This window comes from Callorhinchus milii, unplaced genomic scaffold (assembly GCF_018977255.1).
Source record: "Callorhinchus milii isolate IMCB2004 unplaced genomic scaffold, IMCB_Cmil_1.0 Scaffold26, whole genome shotgun sequence".
Taxonomy (NCBI): domain Eukaryota; kingdom Metazoa; phylum Chordata; class Chondrichthyes; order Chimaeriformes; family Callorhinchidae; genus Callorhinchus; species Callorhinchus milii.
Window position 1 is genome coordinate 6683422 of NW_024704767.1, and position 24454 is coordinate 6707875.

The 24454-nt window shown below is 39.5% G+C and overlaps 1 protein-coding gene across 15 annotated transcripts; it reads left to right on the forward strand.

Moving 5' to 3' along the window:
- Nucleotides 1–252: 252 nt before the first annotated feature.
- Nucleotides 253–22438, forward strand: tpm1 (tropomyosin 1 (alpha)). 15 transcript variants are annotated; one of them, XM_007907645.2, is made up of 10 exons: nt 253–634; nt 1251–1376; nt 9842–9975; nt 11975–12092; nt 12473–12543; nt 13541–13616; nt 14251–14313; nt 14430–14499; nt 15291–15369; nt 16207–16269. In XM_007907645.2, exons 1-10 carry the CDS (start codon nt 521–523, stop codon nt 16211–16213), a joined length of 858 nt encoding a protein of 285 aa, XP_007905836.2. In that variant the 5' UTR covers nt 253–520; the 3' UTR covers nt 16214–16269. The 15 variants fall into 15 exon arrangements, with proteins under 15 accessions (XP_007905836.2, XP_007905882.1, XP_007905869.1 ...); XM_042344095.1 differs by lacking the exons at nt 15291–15369; nt 16207–16269 and adding exons at nt 1682–1807; nt 21090–22438 and having other exon boundaries at nt 267–634; XM_007907661.2 differs by lacking the exons at nt 1251–1376; nt 16207–16269 and adding exons at nt 1682–1807; nt 17718–17933 and having other exon boundaries at nt 436–634.
- The last annotated feature ends 2016 nt before the right edge of the window (nt 22439–24454 follow it).

The window sequence follows — 24454 nt, forward strand, 5'->3', positions numbered from 1 at the left end:
TTTTGGTGTGTGAGTGTGTGAGTGGCTGTGTTTAGAAATAGGAAAATGTGCTGACGAGAAATGTGCCCAAACACACACACACTCACACACACACACACCAGGATCCCATATACGGTGGTCAAATATCTCAGAGCAGCGAATCGTCTGGTACACCAGCGAAGGCGATTGGCTGTGCACCGGCCACAGGGCAGAGACACATCCAATCCCTTTCCAAAAAAGTATTAAATGTCCAAAGGAATTTAATCTGCCCTCTCCTACGAAGGACATATTTGTGAGGCCAGAACCGTATGCGGTGCATTTGAGCCCAGCGCCCGAATCAGCCACACCAGCCTCCTCTCTCTCTCCTCTCTCCATCTCCATCTCCACCTCCACCTCTCCCCTCCTCTCCTCTCCTCTCCTCTCCTCTCCTCCTCTCCTCCTTTTTTTTTTGGTTGGTTTTTTTTCCCCCCCGAAGTTTGCATTTATTTTTTTTAATTTTTTTTTTGGAGGCTCAGCCACCCGCCCACCCCAGAAAGCAGCCATGGACGCCATCAAGAAGAAGATGCAGATGCTGAAGCTGGACAAGGAGAATGCCCTTGACAGAGCCGAGCAAGCAGAAGCCGACAAGAAGGCAGCCGAGGACAGGAGCAAACAGGTCTGTCCCGTCCCGTCTTGTCGTGTCTGTGGAAACAGAGCTGGGACTTGCAAAGCTAACAACAACAACAAAAAAACTAACACTTTAAACCTAAACAAAAACAAAAATCGCAGCTGTTGAGGCTCAGACGCTTTCGATCCCGTGTTTTCTTTTTCTTTTTTTTAAAAAAAAAGAAACGTGTTAACCGACGTGTTATGGGTTGCGGGAAGGGGGGATGGGAAGGGATGGGAGGGATGGGATGGGAAGGGATGGAGGGATGGGGATGGGATGGGAGGGATGGGGAGGGATGATGGGATGGGGAATGGGATGGGATGGGAGGGGATGGGATGGGGGGGGGGGATGGGGGGATGGGATGGGAAGGGATGGGATGGGAGGGGATGGGAAGAGGACAAAAGTTGGGACTTTTAAACATTCTCGTTTGCTTCGGAGCCCAAATAATGAGACGTCCCCCGATGCAAAGAGCGCAGAGAATTTCAAAAGCCGAAGTAGCCTTTTTTGTGTTTTTGGAGCAGATTTGTCTCAAACCGTCTGTGTATTAATTGCGTGTGTGTTTATATGTACTGTGTGTGTGTGTGTGTATATATACATATATATATATATACATACGCATATATAGCTTGAGGATGACAATGTGCAATTGGAAAAGAAGTTGCGTGCGGTGGAGGACGAGAGAGATAAAATTTTGGAAGATTTCCACAAAGCTGAGGAGCGCCAACTGGTGGCGGAGGAGAACGCAACTAAGGTACTTCTTTTGAGTCAGTTAAAACATAAGCTAACTCATCCGTCTTGCTTTTTTTTTCTCTCTCTCTTTTTTCCTCTCTCCCTCTCCCTGTCTCTGTCTGTCTTTCTTCTCCCTCCCCACCACTTGCCCGTGCGGACCACTCTACGCGATCACCCCCGGTCGGGTCTCTGTCTCTCTGCCTGGCCGGGCCGGGCTGGGCTGGGCTGGGCTGGGCTTGGGCTTGGCTTGGCTGGGCTTGGCTTGCCATGCCCTTGCCTGTCTGTCCACACGCTCTGCTGGGGGGAAAATGACTTGACTGAGCTCAGCTGGAGGATGAGTTAGTAGCTTTGCAGAAGAAGCTGAAGGGCACTGAAGATGAGCTGGACAAATATTCTGAAGCCCTGAAAGATGCTCAGGAGAAGTTGGAGCTGGCTGAGAAGAAAGCCACTGATGTGAGTAGCCCACGCTTTCCCATCACAGCTTAAAAAAAAAACACCAAGCCCACCACCAGCACTATTCCCCCCACCCCCCCCACCCCCCTTTCAGTCTCTACAAGACTCTTCAGTTCCTGCCTTGCATGCTTAAATCTTCATCTTAAACCTTCATCTTAAATCTTCATCTTAAATCTTCATCTTAAATCTTCATCTTAAATCTTCATCTTAAATCTTCATCTTAAATCTCCTTCTTCAATCACGGGGCGTATTGTGACTGATCGTGGTATCTCTCCCCTATAATAAATAATTCCCTCGTCTACCATTCCATTGTAAACGGCCCTGTCACTTAACACCAAGATTTCATCTGAGGTACAAAAATAAACCTTATTTTTTTCGAGGTTTAAGGCTGGCTTATTTCAGAGGGATATTTGCAGGGTGTTCTGCGAGCTAACGGGGTGGTTATATTTAGCTCAGTGCTTTATATGGTATTGAGCTACAAGCGATCTCCCAGGACTTGCCTCCTAACCAGTATTAAATTCTTCTTCGCTTGTTGAACAGGAGTGTCTAACACGTTTGACATACAAGCGGAGACTGACTCATTTGCTCGTTGAGATATCTTTAAATTATTTTAAGCTCCAACAGTTTTTTTTTCTCCAAACACAAACAAAAGAAAAAGAACCCCAACATTGCAAATAATTGAACTAAATGTTCCATAAGTATTTATTTTTAAATGTACGGTTTTAAAAATGTACTTTACTCCTGATCCAATGACTTAACGTTAGAAAATACAAGCACAACGGACGTCTTGCAATAAACCATTTAACCACATGGAAGCCATCTATTTGTAATATGAGTTGAAGTTAGGTTAGTGTGAGATATTCCTTAAAAGGAAAAGTATGCTGACTATTCCAAGTAGCAGTTGCATGTCTGGCATCTAAGAACAAAAGATCATCACTTACCCCAATGGACTAGTGGTTAAACTGAAAGGAAACAACAATATTTCTGATAATTAACATGATTCTTGTATTTTAACATTTAACGTTCGGTTCTTATTTTAGTTTCAAATTTGAATATATATACTTATTCCAGGGAATGACTGTGACACTCCTAAGTTTAATTTTTGTGGGTATTTCTATTTGACTTTGGGATAGAACCAGAAACAAACATATCTCTTCTGTAAGTTTTCTTTTAATTTTATTTTTATTTTGTTAAGTTCTTTTTTTCTAAATTTTCTCTCCGTTGGCATATGGATCTCTGCTCCTTGTCTAATATCCTCTTGCTAGAGTGCAATTGCACAGGCACTGGTTAACCTCCAGAAGAACCCAACCAAGTTCATATGTGGGCCTTGGAAGTGAGTGTGAGAAGGCCACTCAATTGTAAAGAGCACCATGGTAGAGTCTGACCTCTTCCTACCCCCCTGCCACACACCCACACAACCAGTCGAAGGACCAGGAGCAGTGACCCTGGCTAGTTTTTTCCCCCTCAACCCCTGGAAGGCCTGAAACAATTTAGTCTCCCCATTGCAGCACGAGCTGAGACCAGCAAACTTTGAACCAGTGAGCTCCTGGTCTGTAAGCTGCAGGGCTTTTCAAAGCATCCAGGCTTCTCTGAAATCTTTTCTGCCAGCCTACTCAACAGACTTCTCTCACTTGGATCGTGAAATATTAAAGATCGTTTGAGAGAATCAGAATTTACAGGGATAAAAATGAAACATATTTCATATAAAATATTAGTCGGCACTCTTGGGTTTTCAAGGTAGAAAATTGGCTGAGTATTCAGGTTAGGCAACAGCTACCCTAAAGAAACAACTTGCTTTTTTTCATTCTACTTTCCTGCTCCTCTGTGGGTAGGGACTCATCTCTGAGGTACAATTCCATGGATGCTCCTAATTCTTGCCTGACCTCTCCCAAGTAACCATTCTTCAATGTGCGAGCCTGAATAATGAGGGTCAGCAGATCATTTGGCTTATGGAATTTGGTGCCATAGCTCAGTCCTCCCCTCCCTATGTTCCCCTCCCATCCAGAGTTCAGGTGTGGGAACCATGACTGATCTCCCATCCCTAGCTTAGCAACAGTTATGATAGTTATTTGGATGCTCACAACCGCGGCATTCAAACCTGTATTTATATTTTTGTGTTTTCTTTTGCTGATCAAGTGTTGGGAATAGACCCTTCCCCACCACCCCATTCCTTGCTCACCATTGAGACCCCAATTTGAATTCCCAAGTTAATTTTTGCCAGCCACAGAAGCAGCCTTTCTGTCCTTCAACAAAGTGGTATCTCAGCTTCAGAACTCGCCCGTTCCCCCACCCGTCTGGGTCAGTGCAGGAGGTTCTCCTGGATCCAGAACCGCAGCCCATAAAAGAACATGACCATTTCCCCAGTTTAGACAAAATTCAAATCCTCAAATCCCAGAGCTGAAAGAGGAGGTTGCTAGGTCACCACATGAGTCAACCCTTCAAACATTTGTGGAATAAATGCCACATGCATATTACATTTTTTTACTGCAGTAAGACTTATAAGAACCCCAAAACCTAACTAAAACCTCATGTCAGGACCAGAGCTTGTTTGCCATACCCCAGAGTCATTCTCAGTTAACAACATCAAAATTGGGGGGGGGAAATTATATTTTTGGAATAACAAGATGAAATTGATCAGTAACAAAAACACAAGTCGCTGGGAACACTCAGCAGGTCGGGCAGCATCTATGGAGAAAGGCAAATGAGTCAACATTTCGGATCCGTGACGCTTCGTCGGAACAGTTCTGATGGGAGTTCTGACGAAGGGTCGTGGACCCGAAACGTTGACTCACTTTCCTTTCTCCATAGATGCCGCTGAGCGTTCCCAGCGAACTCGAGTTTTTTGTTTTGTTTCGGATTTCCAGCATCTGCAGTATTTTGCATTTTGCAATTGATCAGTGATGTTTATCATTCTATGTCTTTGAAGGTGATCTCATGGCAGTGAGTGAGTGAGTGAGTGAGTCAGTGTGTGTGTGTGTGTGTGTGGTTTGGAATTAACCTGTAGGTGGCGATTGAACACAAACCCATTTCAAACACCTTGGAATGTGCAACCTTCAAGAATTATAATATCTGGGCGTGACACCCAAAGGGAGAAAGAGAAAGAGAAAGAGAGAGAAAGAGAAAAAAAAATGCAAACTCGGTTTTAAGTGTTTTAAATTGTATAATATCGTCCCAAGTGCAAGGCTGGTCTGATTTGGTAATATTTTATTATAATTCAAAAAAAAATTTTTTTTTTTGCTTTGGCAAAGGATGGGGGTGGGTTTAAAATCAGAGGTATTTCCGGTTGTGAGTGCAGACGTAACTGGGAGTGTATTTTTTTAGGCTGTACTTTCCGCTTTGGGAGTTGGGGTGTAAATTTAAAGGGGGGTTTTTGCAAAAAAACAAAGTGCATTTAGATATATATAGAGAGAGAGAGAGAGAGAGAAAAAGAAGTGAAATTATGGCCGGTCTCACATCCATTGAAGCAGTGAAGAGGAGGATTAGAAACTTGCAGGATCAGGCAGACATCGCTGAGGAAAAGGCAGAAAAGCTGCAGAACGACGTAGACACGGAACGGCAAAGCAGAGAGCAAGTGAGAGCGAGTCACCTTCACAGCTCCCAGCAGGGCCTCGGCACCCATCAGCACACACACACTGCACACACACACACTGCACACACACAGCACACACTGCACATACACAGCATACTGCACACACACACACACTGCACACACACAGCACATACACACACACACTGCACATACACACACACACACACTGCACACACACAGCACACACTGCACATACACACACACAGCACATACACACACACACTGCACATACACACACACACACACTGCACACACACACACTGCACACACACAGCACACACTGCACACACACAGCACACTGCACACACACAGCACATACACACACACAGCACATACACACACACACTGCACACACACAGCACACACACACACTGCACACACACAGCACACACTGCACACACACACACACACACAGCACATACACACACACACACACACTGCACACACACACACTGCACATACACAGCACACTGCACATACACACACACACTGCACACACACAGCACATACACACACACACTGCACACACACAGCACACTGCACATGCACACACACACACACACTGCACACTGCACATGCACACACACACAGCACATACACACACACACTGCACACACACTGCACATGCACACACACAGCACATACACACACACACTGCACACACACAGCACATACACACACACACTGCACACACACAGCACACTGCACATGCACACACACAGCACACACACTGCACATACACACACAGCACACACACACACACACTGCACATACACACACAGCACACTGCACATGCACACACACACACACTGCACATACACAGCACACACACACACTGCACATACACACACACAGCACACACACTGCACATACACAGCACATACACACACAGCACACTGCACATACACAGCACATACAGCACACACAGCACACACTGCACACACAGCACATACAGCACACACACATACACTGCACATACACAGCACATACAGCACACACACACACTGCACTTACACAGCACATACAGCACACACACAGCACATACAGCACACACACAGCACATACAGCACACACACATACACTGCACATACAGCACACAGCACATACACACAGCACACACACACATACAGCACACACAACACGCACAGCATGCACATCACAGCACATACAACATGCACAGCATGCACATCACAGCACATACAACACGCACAGCACATACAGCACACACAAGACGCACAGCACACACAGCAGAAGCAACACATGCAGCACATCACACACAGCACCCAGGCAGCTCTCTCCCAGCCTCTGGGTTCTGTGCTGTTCTTTTCACAAGGTGGGATACCAAGGGCCAGTGTTGTGGCTCTCACAACAGGTCACAGCCAATGTGGCCAACCTTCCGACTGTCAGTTATCAGTTTGCAAATCGTATTTGCAGCTTTGCTTTTAGTTTTGAGAACCCCCTTGTTTGAGGGTGGGTGGGGGGGGGGGGGGTGATGAGGGGCGGTGGGATGCCAAGTGATGTTGTCGGTTTCCACAGATGCTCTGCATCTCCAACTGGAAGTCGACCATCTCTGCCTTGAAACGTTACAATGCAGTTCACACTTCAAATTGTTTTTTTCCTGAGAGATCACCAGGCAAATCCCTCTCGATTCAAATTGTATCCTCTATTCGTTGCCCTTGCGAATGAGGCTTTTAACTGGTTGCCTGGATTCCCCGTAGAATATTTATATCTTTTTTTCCTGGTTTTGAGCAGTAAAAACTATAGAGTGAGAAACGTATTTTCTGCTGTTGACAAGTGCACAGTGAAATGAATATTATTGCTCTCGATATCACTTGGGAGACATAGTCTATAGAGTTTTCAGGGGGATTTTTTTTTACCCACACAGACACATTGGAACAAGTGCAATATATTTGCATTAGAGCAGCAATCGAAATGGGTAGCGCTTTATGTCCTTAAGCCCTGAGAAACCTTTTCTGTAGGTAAATCCCAATTCTTTTTGTTGTTGTTTGAGTTGGCCCTGAAGGGCAGAGAAATGCTGTGCCTTTCCTCGTTGCTGTGAATTTGCACTGGCCCGTGATCAGGGCAAAGGGTTTGGTTTAATCCTTTAAATCCACTGGAGGAGTTTGCTCAGATCAGCTCGTGTGAAGTACAAAGGAATGGCAGCTGCATAACTTAACTGGGCTCAGCTCAGAATGTTTTGTAGGATTTCAACCCCAGTGGAACAAAGGCTATCTCTGGAAAATTAGGGGAAAAGGCTTCCCTTTAAATATACATCACTGCCCCCACCCCTCACCCCCTTTTTTTCAATCTTGTCCCATTTTAACAGAACCATGTTTGACTGGATTTCTCTTTTGCTTCTCTTTTTGAATTCTAGGCATGTGTCCTTCCCGGAATAATCTCAGCCTAAAGAGAAGCTTTGGAGAGAAAGTTGGGCATTGAATGATTTTGTTCACACCCCACTTCCCCTGGCTTTTCTGAGTGCAGTAATCCAGTCCAGCACTTTTGCTGATGTTACCAATCTTGATTTTGCTTTATTGCTGTATAAGGGCAATGAATCTTGCACTGAAACTTTGTAACATGGGGAGGAAGAAGGAATGAGGGTGTTGGGCAATCCTCCACTGATTTGATTCAGTCATAAAAGTTGCAGGAAGCTCCGATGACCTTTCACAACTTTGGGAGTTGTGGACTTGAATCAAAGTTAAAGTAGAGTGTCATCAGGATATGCGAGAAAGCAATATCAGATCGAGTTTTATTATAATAATAATAATAATAATAATGTAGGATTCCCAAAAATAATTCCCCTCAAAATTTTCTTTTTAGGTGTGGCTCATTATCAAACCAGTTCTGGTGAATCGACAGACGCCATACATGTAACATTAGTCATGTAAATCACAGGGTTGGAAGTTTAATTTCTACCCTGTGTTAGGTCTATGTTTAATTCGTACTCCATGGCAGCAGTTGGGGTTTTGCAAAAGGGCTTAGGTGTACCCAGTTTCAATCTTGTGGCTTCTGATCAATATCCAATAACCACTACTGTAAAGTGTAAATGTCTGAACGGCAACTGAGGACCAGATCAGACTTGGCCCTGATCCCCTCACAGGTGAATAGTTTTAACACTTACTGTTTGGGCTCATGCAGGAAAAATAGTCACTGGGTGATGTACATGGGGAGGAAGAAGGAATGAGAATGTTGGGTAATCCTCCACTGATTAGATTCAGTGGTTGATTGTGCCAGTAGTACTGTATTCTTAAAAGAGTTGGTGCCTTATTTTGGGGGTGGGGGAGAGGGAGAGAAAAGAGAAAAAAATGCCACAAATGTTTCTGTGAAGTCACACCAGAACGTTAGTTTCATGAAAAATTTCAGTTGATTTAAATTACACTGCCCCATGTAAGTTGTTGTAATTCTCAAATTCAGCATCAGCAATATAGAGCTGCAGTGTTTTGCTCGCATTGTGATTTGCAATGCAAACATGTTCTCAACAGGAATAGAGAAGTTTTTAGAGACTTCCTTTTTGAAATAACACTCCAGTTGGTATCAACTTGGATTTTTTTCTGTTGAATTCTGCAGCTTGCTTCATAGAAAATGTGGTGTAGTTCTTAGTTTGAAACCAGTTATTATAGACACGTTAACTGTAGACTGTTACTCCAAACTGATCTGAATACATTTTCGTTTGTAAAATGACACCTTGCTTATTTTTAAAAGGTATACGCTTGGATTTAAACCGTTTTAGTGCTTGATTTTTTTTAACAAAAGCTTAAAGTTTGCTGTGGGCAAACACATGAGATGCAAAAAATGGGTAATGTGCTAATAATGGTTTGGCCAGTTCCCACAAATGAGTGAGTAAGTAAAATTTAGACATTTTTCTCCCCAGAGAAGCACTGTTATTATTGCCTTTTATGGCTTAACTTCTTTCATCTAACTGCAGAAATAATGCTACTGGAACGTTGTGAGTCCAAACATGTGATATACCCACTAGTCTAGACTATCTTTCCATCTGTAGCAAGAATTGAATGTTCCCCAAAAAATGATTTTAATCATTTTCCCAACATTTCTCAACAACATTTAACATTCAGGAAAACCTTTCTATGTAATACACTTCCTAGATAGTCTCACTTGTCAGTTCAAAACAAGACATAGAATTAGTAGGACAACAATCATTGTCTAAAGAATGGTTACCCCATTCTAATACTGTGAAATACTAAATATCAACCTTTCTCACAGTAGGTTAAAATTACAGTTTACGCTGGTTACGATAACACTGTGCGTATGCTTTCTAAACCAAAATAAAATGTGCTTGAGCACCGAAGATAAGGGGAGAGAAAGTGACATTATGACCCTGTATCGCACCAGTGCACAGCTTGTACACTTGGTGCTTCTGTTCTGGAGTGTTTTGTGCCATTTTGTGTTTGTCCAGTTGTTTATGGCTTATTTGCATCATTGGCTAGGCTGAAGCTGATGTCGCCTCCCTGAACAGACGTATCCAGCTGGTTGAGGAAGAGTTGGATCGTGCCCAGGAGCGCCTGGCTACTGCTCTGCAGAAGCTGGAGGAGGCCGAGAAGGCTGCAGATGAGAGTGAGAGGTGAGTTTGCACAAGGCATGGTTTCGAGCAGTGCAGAAGTTAGAAGAGACACACTCTCTCTACAATAGTAATAAAAATAATAATCCTTGCATTTGATATAGCGCCTTATCACGTCTTCAAGTCTCAAAGCGGTTCACAGAATATAGTGTAAAGTGAATTGACTACAAGTTTTGTATCAAACCATATTCTTTTGTTACAGTTTCCTAAAATGTTCTGCTGATTCTTTATTAACTACTAGAGTACTGGTCAGCAGGTATAGGCTACACAGGAAAAATACTCAACCAGAAAAGACTGTGTATCAGACCAAAGTTTTTTGATTTAAAAAAAATTAAATAATCTAGCTCTCGTATCCCTCAATTCAACTCTTCACAAAACAACTATCTAATTTCCTTTTCTATTTGTTGATACAATCAGTCTCCATCATTCCTGAAGGGAAAAGTGTGCACTCTATTCCAAACCAAGGGAAATTCCCTTGTATATGTGGATCTCCTTCTTGGTTTCAATTCTCTTGAACAGCAATGGGCTTCTGTGTCTATTAGACACCAATTAATAAAAGATAAATGATCTCAGGTGGAACAATATCCTGAGTGCTATAGATGGTCTCAATACTTCTGGAAACAAATATATTGATGTATGGCTCTGTGATCCTATAGCACCTGAAGTCACTTGGCGCCTGTTCACTCTGAAATGTGAGCGCATTATTTTGGCCAATATTTTTATAGAGAAAATTAGAAAAGATCTGTATCTGTTGATGTTCATCAGAAGGTTAACAGCTTAGAAATGAAATTTGACTTACAAAGTGAAACCAAACAATATAATTCAACAAAAATCCTTGCAATGAACTTGTTAAACCCTTTCTCAAATCAGAAAATCCTGCATTATCAGTAATTACATTTGACCCTAATTTTACATTGTGTTTTACATTTTCTTCTACATTTGTCCCACCCAAAAAACAAGGAAATTGTAAAAAGGAAACTTATTCACATCCATATTTCTCTTTAACCATGTTTTAAATGCATCTTATTCCGAGTTTTATCTTGCATAACCCCGTAATTCTACTTTACCATGTGAATTGGCAATCAACTATAAAAGAACAGTTATTCATATGTATATTCAGGCACACTGCAGAGCTGATTTAAATAGATGTTGGTCTGAAGTACAATAAGCCTACTGATATTCTGGATTCCAACCAATTTACTTAAGGGACATAATCCACACAATTGGCAGCAATAAGGAAGTGACTTTACATGCTCAATTATTTTCAAGTTGCAAACTGCAATGTTCATTCTCTTGCCATGGATGTTTTCCAGGTCTGTATGTGCCAGCACTTTAAGAAACACGTGTTGACCTGTATGGGTTGAGTTCTCTGGTTTCTGACAGCCAGGAAAAACATGCCAGGTAGTGCTGGCAGAAGCATTGGAAGGAATGGAAGCATGATAAACACCACTTTGAATGCAGCAATTAGTGCCTTCAGAACCCCCCAAACCCCCTCACAGACACACACACACTTAGTTTATCTTGTAGAACTGCTTGCTGTGGTGGTCAAATAGTTTAGATATTTGACTTGGAATCCAAAGGCACTTCCCCATGCAAGTTTAAATATATAGCGGCACATAATTCACTGTTTTGCTTGAGTCATCTCAAATTTTGTATGACATTGCAGAACTGGTACCAAACACAGGGTTTCCAGTGGCAAAATTGAGACTTAAACGCATCATTCATTCCTGTGAAGCTGCCAGTTAATGTGGCGTATGGCAGACCTTGGAAAACTAAAATGCTTTTGAAAATGTATCTTTACACCATTATAAAATGCTATTTTTCACCTATATGTGAAGTTTAGTCATCTTAAATATTTGGCATTACATTGTCACGTTTTGGCATTATGGAGGCAGATTGAAGCTTAATGCTATTTATGTTATAGTTCTAAAAGTGGAAACAGCTGTATTTTTTTCCAGATTTTGTGATTTATTCCTGTGTTCTTTGTTTCCCTTTCCCACAGAGGTATGAAGGTTATTGAGAACAGAGCCCTGAAGGATGAAGAGAAGATGGAATTGCAGGAGATCCAGCTTAAAGAGGCTAAGCACATTGCTGAGGAGGCTGACCGCAAATATGAAGAGGTCAGTTCTTAATTGAACACAATTGTTTACGGTTTACACAGAACTAGTTAAATCCAAACAATAGCAATGACTGAAAGACAAACTTAAGTAATCCTGATTCAGAACAAATTAAGACATTTTCCATCTTTAGAGGCAACAATTTAAAATAGTACGAATATTAATTTCATTATATAATATTAGGAATCAGCATTCATGTCTAATAATTTTTTAAACAAAGCATAGATGGAAGCTGTTTCCAATGCTATTCATGCCAGGTTTTAGGTTTTTATTATTTTTATATAGCTTTCATATGTTTGCAATAATATTGTAACTTGACTTTCTGGTACATGTAGGATGTCTGTTGAAAATCATTCAAAATGTTCTTAATTTCATTCCTTAAGGTTGCACGTAAACTGGTGATCATTGAGAGTGACTTGGAACGCACTGAAGAGCGTGCTGAACTTTCAGAGTCGTATGTATTGTTTTCATTCCAGTGCATTTACTAAAACACTCTTAAAGCAACTTTTCAGTCACCCCAATCCCTTAACAAACCCGCGTGCAACATGCTTACACACCAAAACAAATTGTTGTTGCAAGTGTTTGCCATTTTATAAAATATTTGATTAGAACATACATTTTTCATATTGTGTCTGAATTGAATATCATCCGTGTATAAGTTATGTAACTTCAAACATTGTTTTGGACAATGCATATGGACAGCCTAGTGCTCGAAACTTTAAAATACTAATGGACTTCCTTGTCTGATGTTAAACATGTTGGCTGTGTCCTGTTTTGAGTTTTAATGTGCTGTTTCTTTTCTTCACTGCATGCTTTCATTGCACACTATGATTTTGTGAATGGCCTTGTGCATTTCTCGTGATCACTAACAGCCGAGTTCGTCAATTGGATGAAGAGATTTGCATAATGGACCAAACCTTCAAATCATTAACAGCAGCAGAAGGAAAGGTACTGAAACTAATGTGCTCCACGGCCAATTCTGCTCACTGCCTGAACACTGCTGGATTAATTTTGTGTGGAATGACACAGCATAACGAAGGAAAAATGTTGACTTTCTTATCTGCTTCCTACTCTCATGCTCTGTGTTCTTTTCGTGTCAGATTATCAGTCTTGACATATTACTTCCTTTAGCAGTGGCCTAAAAGCAGTTGACCTTTTTTTTAAAAAAAAAACATTTCAAACTAATTTAGTTTTTCCTTGAGTAACAATTCACATGCATGTCCTCTCTTTCTAAATGTGAAGTTAATGGCAGGATTGGACACTTTATTTTAAAAATAAAACATTTCTCAATGAGTCAGCTGCTTTAATGCTCCTTTTTTTTAAAAAAAACTCTATATTGAGTTTTGTTTTAATTTTCTGTTTCTCTTCCCTCTTTGTTTTTATTCCTTGGCTATCGTTTTCTTTCTCTCCACTCTTGCTCCTCTTCCTCCTCTTTTCCTGACGTAAAACAGTAAATCTGCTGAGCTTGAAGAAGAGTTGAAAACTGTGACCAACAACCTGAAGTCATTGGAGGCTCAGGCTGAGAAGGTAGGAGAGGGTATAGATGCTACCAGGGTTGCTATCAACCCATCGTTGGATCACTCGACTTCTTGCTTTCAGAGACGTCTTTTTAAGCTATTTTACAATGGTTTTCCCTGATTCATATTAAAAACAGATTTTACAATCTAATTCGGTTTTAAAGGATTTCAAAAATCATCCCAGGTTATTTTCCATGTTCTGGATTGTTTCAGATTACATGTTTTTGTTACTGTGTTTTGTTTTGAAGTGATTTCAAAGGTAAACTGCAATATTTAAGAAATAGGAAGAGCAACATTATTTACTTTTAAACGTGGTTACTAAAGAAGCTCAACCCTATTAGCAGCTGTACAGTAAATGTTTTTTCAAAGTACATTTCAATTGCAGAAATCGCTAAGATAGCTGATCACATTAAGCTATGACCTATTTTATTCTTTTTAACTGTACGACAGCAAATTGCTTACACAATGAGAACTTTGAATTGAGGGTAAATCTAATATTTCTATTTGACATTTTTGTAAATTAAAATGCTTGACTGGGCAAAAAAAAAATTTGGTAAACAATTCCTTCTGTCTTGTAACCTTTTGATTAACTTTGTTCTTCTTCCCCCTTCCTCCCTCCCTCCCTCTCTCCCTCCCCCCAACAGTACTCGCAAAAGGAAGACAAGTATGAGGAAGAGATTAAAGTGCTGAGTGACAAATTGAAGGAGGTAACTGAAAATATGAATTCAGTTGGACTTGTAATGTCATTGAATAATTTTCGTTCAGTTTAGGATCTTCTTACTGCTGACTTTTTCTAAGCATCGAGTGCTATGTTTGTTTGCAGGCTGAAACTCGCGCTGAGTTTGCTGAGAGGACAGTAGCCAAGTTGGAAAAATCCATTGATGACTTAGAGGGTATGATCTTGAATTTATTTTTTTACCCTTCAAATGATCACGGGCTATGTACTTTTATGTATGTATATATGCTTTTACATTTAGTGAAACTGCCAAATCAACAGTTAGTGCTTTACAATCTTGCTCGTCTTATTTGGGACAGAGTTGTATATCCAAAATGGCTGAAATGTAGGATTATTGTTATTATGGACTTGTGCTTTTACTTGTGCGGGTGTTTTAAGATTATTTCTGGTACAAAACAACACCTTAGAAAGACCATTGGATAGCAATGGGTGGAAAGAAAGGAAGCTTTGTGGCACGGGATTGTTACTGGTTGATTTAGTGAAGTTCAGTTAGTGTTTAAATTTGTTTGAAACAAATGGTAGATATGCTGTTAGGTCTGCATAACCTAAATAAATGGTATTCATGAGACTCGGGTGGAGGGCGGTATTTGTGACTTGTCATCTTACCAGAATTTGATAGTCAAGGTGCTCTGTGCCATCATTCATGTCAGTTGAATAGTGGAACCTTGACTTTGCTGGGATTAAATGCAATGTTTTTTTCAAATGTAAGAGTTTGCAGAAAGCAGGGTTTTGCTTTCTGGGGTTAGTAAATTGCATGATGTGGTAGACTTAATTTTCCCATCTCTGACTTTGTCTTTTCCTCTTTACTTATGGCTGGGTGCTTACTCGTCTCCTCTCATTGCTGTCACTGCTGGATAATGTGGTCAATCATCTTCTCCATCTTGCATATCTTGACCTTGTTTCCTCTTCTCACATTACCCACCTCTGTCTTCCCTGTCATTCCACTAGATGAGTTGTATGCTCAGAAACTGAAGTACAAGGCTATCAGCGAAGAGCTGGACCACGCTCTGAACGACATGACATCAATGTAAATCTCTTCCTCTGTGCTTGTTTGCATCTGTACTCAACAATTCGATCTCCGAATAAACTTTCGTTACTCCTTTTTCTATCCTTAACCTGATTCTTAATTAACATCACTTTATTCTATCAGTTGCTATTAATTGTTGTACCTATTATCCTGCGGTGCACTATGTTTATGTACTCCTTAAAGGACTATCATTTTACATGGCATTCTTTCGGATAGTAATAGCTATAAAATGTACACTTGTTTGCACTTTTGATTAAGTGCAGTACAATTTCTACCTTTGATCTATTACATAAGAATGCTTGTTTAAATGAAGACTTTAATTTCTAATGTAATAAACATAAGTGCAATATAATTAAACCTTCAACTTTTTCTAACACTATGTTTGATTCTGAGGTTCATTTGCTTTGCAACAATTGCATGTTGTCCAGAGCAAATGAATGTAGTGTGCAGAGTTAACCAAATGTTGGATGTGGACGCCTTCCATGATCAGTCCACTCCTGTGTGTACACATTAGAATTAATTCATTAATTAATTCAGTCAAAGTGTTCAAAGTTGAAGTTCATTTGCTTTGTTAAAGTTATGTGGCCTTATCAAAAGCAAATGAGTACACTGTACATAATTAAAAAGATGTTGAATCTGAACATCTTTTGTAACCCTGAGACCTTGGTTAGGGTCACTTTTTGTGCGTCTGTGTGTGTCTGTCTGATCACAACTCATAACATCAACATCCCCGCAAAAAAAATTTCCTGTTTTTTTCTAATCAACCATAATACACTTGGTTAGTTTCACTCGACTTAGAAATGTTCACAATTTCTTGTATTTAATGTTTCCTTGCAGGATGTAAACACATCTTTCTCACAATAACAATATTGAACTGAGACTTCATGTTTTTTCTATGGAAGTGGAAAAATGAAGTCCAGGCAAGATGTAGTTTGTGTTGGTTTGCTTGCTTGCTTGCTTACTAAACAATTGGGCTTTGTGTTTTGTAGAAGGCAACTTAATATTTAATTAGTATATATTGTGTGTGTATATATATATATAGTGTGTATATTATATAATTTGTATATAATATATACAGAACATGCCTGTGTGTGAGTATATATATATATTGGTCATTCCAAATGAAATCGTGGTAATACAGTAAGTGCTGTCTGACTGATTTGGAGATTTATTGTGGCTGATTTTGAGGAGCAGTCTGTAATTTTTTGAATTGATCCTTAAATTTCTCTTTTGCAATTGATTACCTAGGAAGAGGAGATAAATACATATCATTCAGGTCACTTTAGAATACTTGGACTTGAATTGGAACTTGCATCGGCAACTGTAGTTGTGTCACATTATGCCTAATGTTTAAAAGTTTTAATTGGATGTTTTGGTTGGTTAGAAAATGAGTTCCCACAGTTCACCTCCATGCTATATTGAATATATCTGTTTCAGTGTTTTTATTCCTTCTGGTCTACATAAGTAAACATACATAAACATACATTGATCTACATAAATTAACAATTGCAATTGGAAAGATGCATGTTTCATTTCTGTAGATGGATCAGTGATGATCCTTAAATAATGATGTAGCAACTCAAATGCTTCATGATTTGGAAGGCTAGGATCAGCATTTGATAAGTTGGTATTACCTACCCATTCTGAATAGGTACCAGTGAGCTTTTTCAGCACTTTTCTAAGTTTTCAGAATCTCTACCGTTTAAATCGATGTTGAATTTGTTGTGTTCCTCAAGAAGTACTCATCCGATCAACCTATAGGCGATTCACCCTCTCTTTTTTCCTATATTTTCCGACATTAGCAAGTCTGTGGCTGTAAAAGGATGCAACTAATGGGAAATAGAAATGTGGAGACTTAGGTTCCCTTGATTTAATTGTGGAATGACCCATTATTATATAGTAGCTTTAAACTTACCAAGATTTTATTTTTCAGAGATCATGCCAAGTTGAAAAATTGGGGTGTGGAAAAGTTTGGTTAGATAAGATAACCCCAAAATGACAGGATAGTGGTTCCTAAATGAACTCACTTGATATATTATTATTATATTATTATTATTTGAGTTATTTCACACTCTTGTAAAGCAATATAAAAATAAATAACAATAATGCATCATTACTGCAAATACAGGTACAAAAAATGTTTGTAATAAGCCGGGAGGGGGGGGGGGTTTCCTTTTCCATATACCTGTAAGATTTCAAATTGGCGTGACCTCGCACTAGGTATAGAAAGCCAACAGAATTGCAGTAGATTTTTTTTTCATTTTATTTTATTTACATTTTGCTTATTCTGCTTTCATTTATTTATGCTTTGTCATTCATTTTCTTTCCTATACCCTTTTCTTGTGTAGATAAACTGCTTCACTGCAATGGCAAAGACTTCTTCAATCGGCTGGCTTTTGTTCTTTCTGAAATCTCCATCGCTCAAGTTTTTAATGTGCAATACCCCTTGTTCTACCTGTCTAGTAGATGGCTTCCAAAACTTCACTCATTTCTCGTATTGTACAGTATCTATCTTTATCCGTGGCCTAAATGTAAAATAAATACCCTCATCTTTATAAACTGTATCTCTTTGCAATTTCTTTAATTTAATTTATTATTGATTGGCAAACTTCAGAAATAAAAAGGGAGGATATGCTTTATACTGGAAACAAATGTTTTTCTGGCTGCTGCTTTTCTACTGCCTCTGCATATCCAAATATCACCAGTAACCTTTTATGGAAACCGAGGCAAAACACGTGCAGGCAGCATTGTTGTCATCTTGAATAAGTGCACTTCACAACATTTACATGGAATTACTCAAAATGCCTGCAATTGAGAAGTGTTTTATATCCTTTAAAGGCTGTTTCCTGACTGTGGGCGAAGTATCGGAGCTCGTCCCTATCCCCACAGCACATCTGAGGTGGAGAGCAATGTTCTCTCACCTGCCACTCCATGGTGCAGAATGTTGGGGCTACAATGTACTGTATCATTGACTGCTTTGTTTCTTTTCTTCTCACGATTCCCCTCTCTTCCCCCCCCCCCACCTCCCCCCACCACCATCCCCCACATACCATGAAACAATTACATTTTGGTTACAAACCAGCAGTTCGTCACTCGAGTAGGAAGAGCCAAACCACACCGCAAAAAATTGTGTACAGATAAAAAAACAGAATGGAGAAGGAGAAATAAATTAAATACTTGTTGGTTTGGCAAGGTTTTTTTAAACTGGGCACAAGTGAAGAGTAAGCTCTTATTCAGTTGACGTAAATGGTTTTAGCCCTTGAATCGTTTATGAATGTAACCCCTCCCCCCGGAATAACCCAGAGAATGCATTCTCAAGTATTTTTTACTTAGTATTCATGTGCCCACTGTAACATCTGTCACAGAATTTCTTCTGTATTTGAAATTCAATATGCCAAGCTATTGGGTACCCACTTGTTAAGAATATATTAAACTTGGGATTTGAAAAAGAGAAGTAAGTTTCTCCTGTTGTGCAAGCCAACAGTCCTCCCAATAAAATTGGTCATTTAAGCACCAAAACATAAACCATTCACGCATTACATTAAAACTTAATTTCTCAAGATGGTTGAAACAGCTTTGAAGGAAATAATGACTTGCACTCAGTTCCTAAGTATTTGTCAGATCCTGTGAATCTCTGTTCTGTTGCATTGAAGTGAAACAGTGTATAAGGGAATTGCAAGATTAATGCCACAGCCACATTATAGTCCAACTGTTTTCCTTTTTTATTTTTGAAGATCCACATTTCATATTTTCACCTTCATACCTATTGACTCAGCTACCGCAATTGTATTCTGTTTATAATCTCTTTTATTGTTGGTCGCACTTTCGCCTCCCAGTCAGAGATTTGCGGGTTCAAGCCCGATGTCAGGACTTTGAACCCACAAAACCTACTTTAGGCTGACATCCCAATGTAGGGCTCGGAATGTGTGAATGTGTTGCATTATAGGAGGTGATGTCCTTTGGATGAAATGTGAAACCATGGTGCCATCTGACTGTTCAGGTGCAAGTTGAAGATCCCACAGCACTATTTGAAAAGAGGAGTTTCTCACAGGGTCATGGCCGACGATCCCTCCCCCCCCCCCCCGCCCCCCCAAATAAAACTAGTCATTCATTTCATAATTGTTTGTGGGACTTTGCTATGTAAGAATTGGTTGCCATGTTTGTTTATAAAATACAGTCGCTACGCTTTACATTATACTGTATCTTGTGAAGCGCTTTCAGACATTGTATAAAATTATTATTTAGAATTATTATTTGAGGTTTGCATCAGATATTTGGTGCTTCATTCCTCCCTTTTGGGATTATTCGTACATAAAATATACAATCAATTCACAGTATATTGTGAGAAGCACTTTGAGACGTCTCAAAGATGTGATAAGGCAATATATATCAAATGCAAGGATTATTATTATTATTCATTTGCATTCTAAATAGGTATGGGACTGATTTAACCAATTTCAGTTCAACATTGAAGGCGAAAGCTAATGGTTGATCAATTAGCAATTTTAAATAATGTTAATCATTTACATTATTTCTATTTTTTTATCTCACTGCATTTATGTGCTTTATTCACTGAGCTAAATAGTTAAAAATGTGTGTGTGTGTGTTGGGGGGGGGGGGTGGAGGTGGCGGGGGGGGGGGGGGGTGGGCAGTAAAGCATTTCAATTGTTCCTTGTTGAAAAATCATTGTCTTGCAATGAAGTCTTGGTTGAATTCACTTTGCTACAAAGCTCAGAGTAGCTGCCTTGAGTTTCTGGATGAGCACAAATATGTTGTATGGATAGGACAAATAGGGGGAAAACAGCAAAAGGTACAGTATTTCAACCCTGTGCCTGGGTATTGAAGTGTGTACTAATATAGCTACTTGCATTAGATTTTTCTATTTTCTTGCCTAATCTGTACTATTCTGCTTTTGTTTCCCTTTAACCTGATTGCTGATGCTACAGAACGTCACTACAGCCAACTTGAGCAAAATCGTCTCCTTGCTAATGAGCTTAAGCTGGCCTTGAATGATCTGAGTGACTGAAGAGTGTACCTAGGCTGGTTTCTAACTTTTAACATTTCATAATTTCTTCTGTATTGCCAGTTCTCTTGCGATTAGTCTTCATCCTGCACTATTACAAAAACTTAACTGTCGAATGGATTTCATTTACAAACTTTCTTTCTTCCACTAATTGAATGGAATTTAGAAAACCTAACTTGTCATTAATCCAAAAATCTAACTTTAGAACCCAAATAACAAAAGTATTTTGGAGAACTCCTGCTTAGTAATGAATATGCAAATGCAAGTATCTTGTGTATCGTAGACAAATTACCTGTGTAGTTTATTAATATGCTTGCAATCGAAAGTTATGAAGTCTGCATTTGGGTGTGCAAATATATGAGTCAACGAATTTAGTGTTCAGTCTGCCTTTCTGATAAAGTATAATGTTCTTAAATCTTAGCATTATTTTCATCTACTTTTCTAAGTCATCTTTATTCCTAACAGAATAATAAAATCTATTCAATTGTTAAGAGTGTTAGGTCATACTTTTGTCCATTTTCAAAAGAGAACTTTTAAATTGTATTAAAAAGGTGCACACTAGCAGTGAGTTAATCTTGCTACCTTTTGTGCATATTGTGTGTGATATATAGTTTGTGTGACTTGAATCTGAAGAGAATATAGCATCCTGAGTGAACAACCCACATTATTTATAATGTATATTTTAATTTCCTAACAGAGAAATTGGCGCAAGCCAAAGAAGAGAACCTAGGCATGCATCAGATGCTCGATCAAACACTACAGGAACTTAATAATTTGTGAACTGCCTTGATTGTCGCAAACTGGTTGCCTCAGCTTGCTATAACCCACCTTGTTAGAAAACAATTGCACCTTTGGTTTTACACGGACATCTAACAAAGAAGCAGGCAGCCAGTGGTTGGGACAATTTGGTAATAAGTGGTAAGCCATATGATGATGATATGATGGTATCCCAAATGTAGGTTGAATACATTACTTCCAAATTCCACAATTGCTACATTTTTTAAAAATTCCAAATATTTTCTAAAGTGCCAGTGGGTACAGACCATTTTTTGATAATTTAGCACCGTTTACTTTTTATCTGTTAAGTTTTTTTCCCCTATTTTAATTTTTTGATATTTGCCAGAAATGACCCACTATGTTCCTGCATTTTAAGTCACTTGCCCATTTTTCTGTGGGCAAAGCACTGGCAACTGGATAAAGGAGGGTGGGGCACTATTTCAGCCCCTCACATGTAAAACACTGTTTTTAAACATTTGGTGTCTAAACAGGGGTAAAAACATAATTATTAATATAAACACTTAGAAACTGCAGCTGACTATGTTGCCTCCATTTTGTACATTTTTTTGTAATGAATATGCACATTTTTGTTGTACCTTTGTGATTAAATAATTGGTTTAAAATTTTGACTAATTTAAAAAGTGCTGCATTTTAATTCAACATTCCCTTGCAATGGTTTGAAATGTAATGGGTATTTTAACGTAATTTGAAAGTACTGTAACTTGCCATCAAATACAATAATCCACAGCTGTTTTCGACAAAGTACATCACTGTTAAACTGACGTATATAAAGCATCAAATTTTAAAAATTATGCAGATATACAATGATAATGTTGCACGAAAAAAATTCACAGCATAGAATGATGAAGGCACCACATAGAATGTGTCTGATAAAACTTCAGATTCTGGATTCCATTGTTAATCGAGGGGTTCTCTAGANTTTTTTTGCCAATTTGTGGACATTAACTACGATGGGATACACCAGTGGGAATTAATCTTATCAGTGAGTTTGTTGATGTGAAGCCTAAACGACACAACTCAGATTAATTCCCATTCCATTAAATGCTTTGCTGGAGATCGTACAAATGTGTTGATGACTAAACTTTGGAAGACTGTTTAGACCAATATTTTGTTGTAAATGGTAACAATGAAACATTCTGGTAATGCCTCGCCTACTTTTGCACGCTTCAATTGTGAAAGGTTTTAATGTATGCCTGCCTGTAAACTTTGTGCCAAGGTAATAAAAACACATTTATGAGATTTTGTAAACAAATGTTTCTAATTTTGTGTGGAATTCTGCAACCCTGCGATTGGGAACTCTGATCTGTATTTATGTTTATAGTAGGTTAATTCTACAATCATAACAGGTAAAGTATAGCTCAAGAATGTGTCCCAGTTATACTTCTCTCCTCTGAAACTTTGATAGTCCTATACCGACACAATTCATTTATTTTCTGCAAAAAAATTGAGATTCCAGTTCAATCAATCACCACATATACACAGGAATTGCAGTCTCAGAATGGATAAAAAGACCAGCTAGAATGTCAGGTTGTTGATTTTGAAGCTGATAAAAAGCCCAAGTGGTACAGCCAAAGCATGTATTAAGAGGAATTTTATTTTGATTAGTAAGTTTCAGTGATTCTAAACAATACTGATAATTGTAAACATAGTTTGGGAATCCGTATCAAGCTCTCATGTTGATGTTGATATATTGGAGCCTCATTGAGGCTATGGAGAAGGAAAAAAAACACCCACACATGTGCTAATTATTCTCTGTGGTATTTCAACACTTGGTTACAGTACTCAGTTTTCTTTATCCTAATCCCATGCAGGGTAGGGCCACTATCCTATGAACAAAAAGATGCAAAGGGTACATCGGTCAGTTAAGAAACCACTGTAGTCAACACTAAATAAATACGGTTTATCACGCAATAGCAATGTTATTGGCTATATTTTCTCAATAAAGAACTTAAACTACAGTCAACTTCATTGCTTATACTGATATTTTTCCTGATCACTGTCCATTGATATTGCTTTAAAGTGTGCATGCATGGACATGAGATGGTAATAGGATTAGTCTGCCAATTAATATGCCAATCACATGCTCACAGAAGACCTCTGAACCCTGTGAAGCTACTTAAATTGCCTTAGTGCAGTGCTCTATGTACATAATGTGCTTCTGGCCACTTTTACGGTGGAACAAGCATGACTTGATACTCTTTGTTCCAAGTGATCGAAGAGTGAAGGAGTTGTTTAGAATTATGATTAAGAAAAGGGAGACCTGACTGACAATCCTCCGAATAAAATTGGTCATTTCATTTCCTGGACGTTTGTGGAACATTACCATGAGCAAATCAGCTGCCACGTTTGCCTAGAAATATAGTCAATATTGATAGTAAATACTGTGAAGCATTTTGAGGCATCTCAACATGATAAGGTGCTACACCAAATGTTATCATGATCATTAAAACGCTGTAGTTTATTTTGTAGATAATTTACTACTCATATTATATATTTAAACTTCCTGTACTACAATAAAGTGGCAATTTGGCACCATTAGCTCATTGAATAAAGCACATGAATGTAATGTAATAAAAAATAAAAATCATGTAAATGATTAACATTCTTTATCTAATATCACTAACTGATCAACCATTAGCTTTCACCTTCAATGTTGAACTGAAATTGGTTAAATCAGTCCCATGCCTATTTAGAATGCAAGTGAATAATAATAATCCTTGCATTTCATATGGCGCCCTATCATGTCGCTGAGACGTCTCAAAGCGCATCACAGAATATACCGTGAAGCGTAGTGACCGTACACTTTGTGGGCGAAACGCGGCAGTCCCACAAGCAGTCATCATCAATAATCCTTGGGTTTGATACAGCGCCTTATCCAGCGGTCGTGACGTATCAAAGCGCTTCGGGGGTGGGGGGTGGGGGGGAACAGACTGTGAAGCGGATTGATGGTGTCGTGCGGCGGGCGAGGAAGCACTGCGATTCGGAGCAGCTTCAGAAACGAAGGCAGAATTTTAAAAAAAATCTGCAAGAGGAAAAAAAACAGCAACAACAACACACGCACGCGGAGACCGAAACAGCAATTTGCCCAATTATCTTAAAACTGCTGGGAGAATGGTGTAATCCTGGGTGGGGGGGAGAGGGGCAGGTGGGGGGGGGAGAGGGGCAGGTGGGGGGGGAACAGGGGCAGGTGGGGGGTGAGTGGGGGAGGGGCAGGTGGGGGGTGAGTGGGGGAGAGGGGCAGGTGGGGGGTGAGTGGGGGAGGGG

Excerpts from the sequence above, each read along its gene's own strand:
- tpm1 (XM_042344095.1), top strand. The coding sequence starts at position 521 with ATGGACGCCATCAAGAAGAAGATGCAGATGCTGAAGCTGGACAAGGAG. Across the intron at positions 14,314-14,429 it reads TGAGTGACAAATTGAAGGAG|GCTGAAACTCGCGCTGAGTT; the intron begins GTAACTGAAAAT and ends GTTTGTTTGCAG. Across the intron at positions 14,500-21,089 it reads ATCCATTGATGACTTAGAGG|AGAAATTGGCGCAAGCCAAA; the intron begins GTATGATCTTGA and ends ATTTCCTAACAG.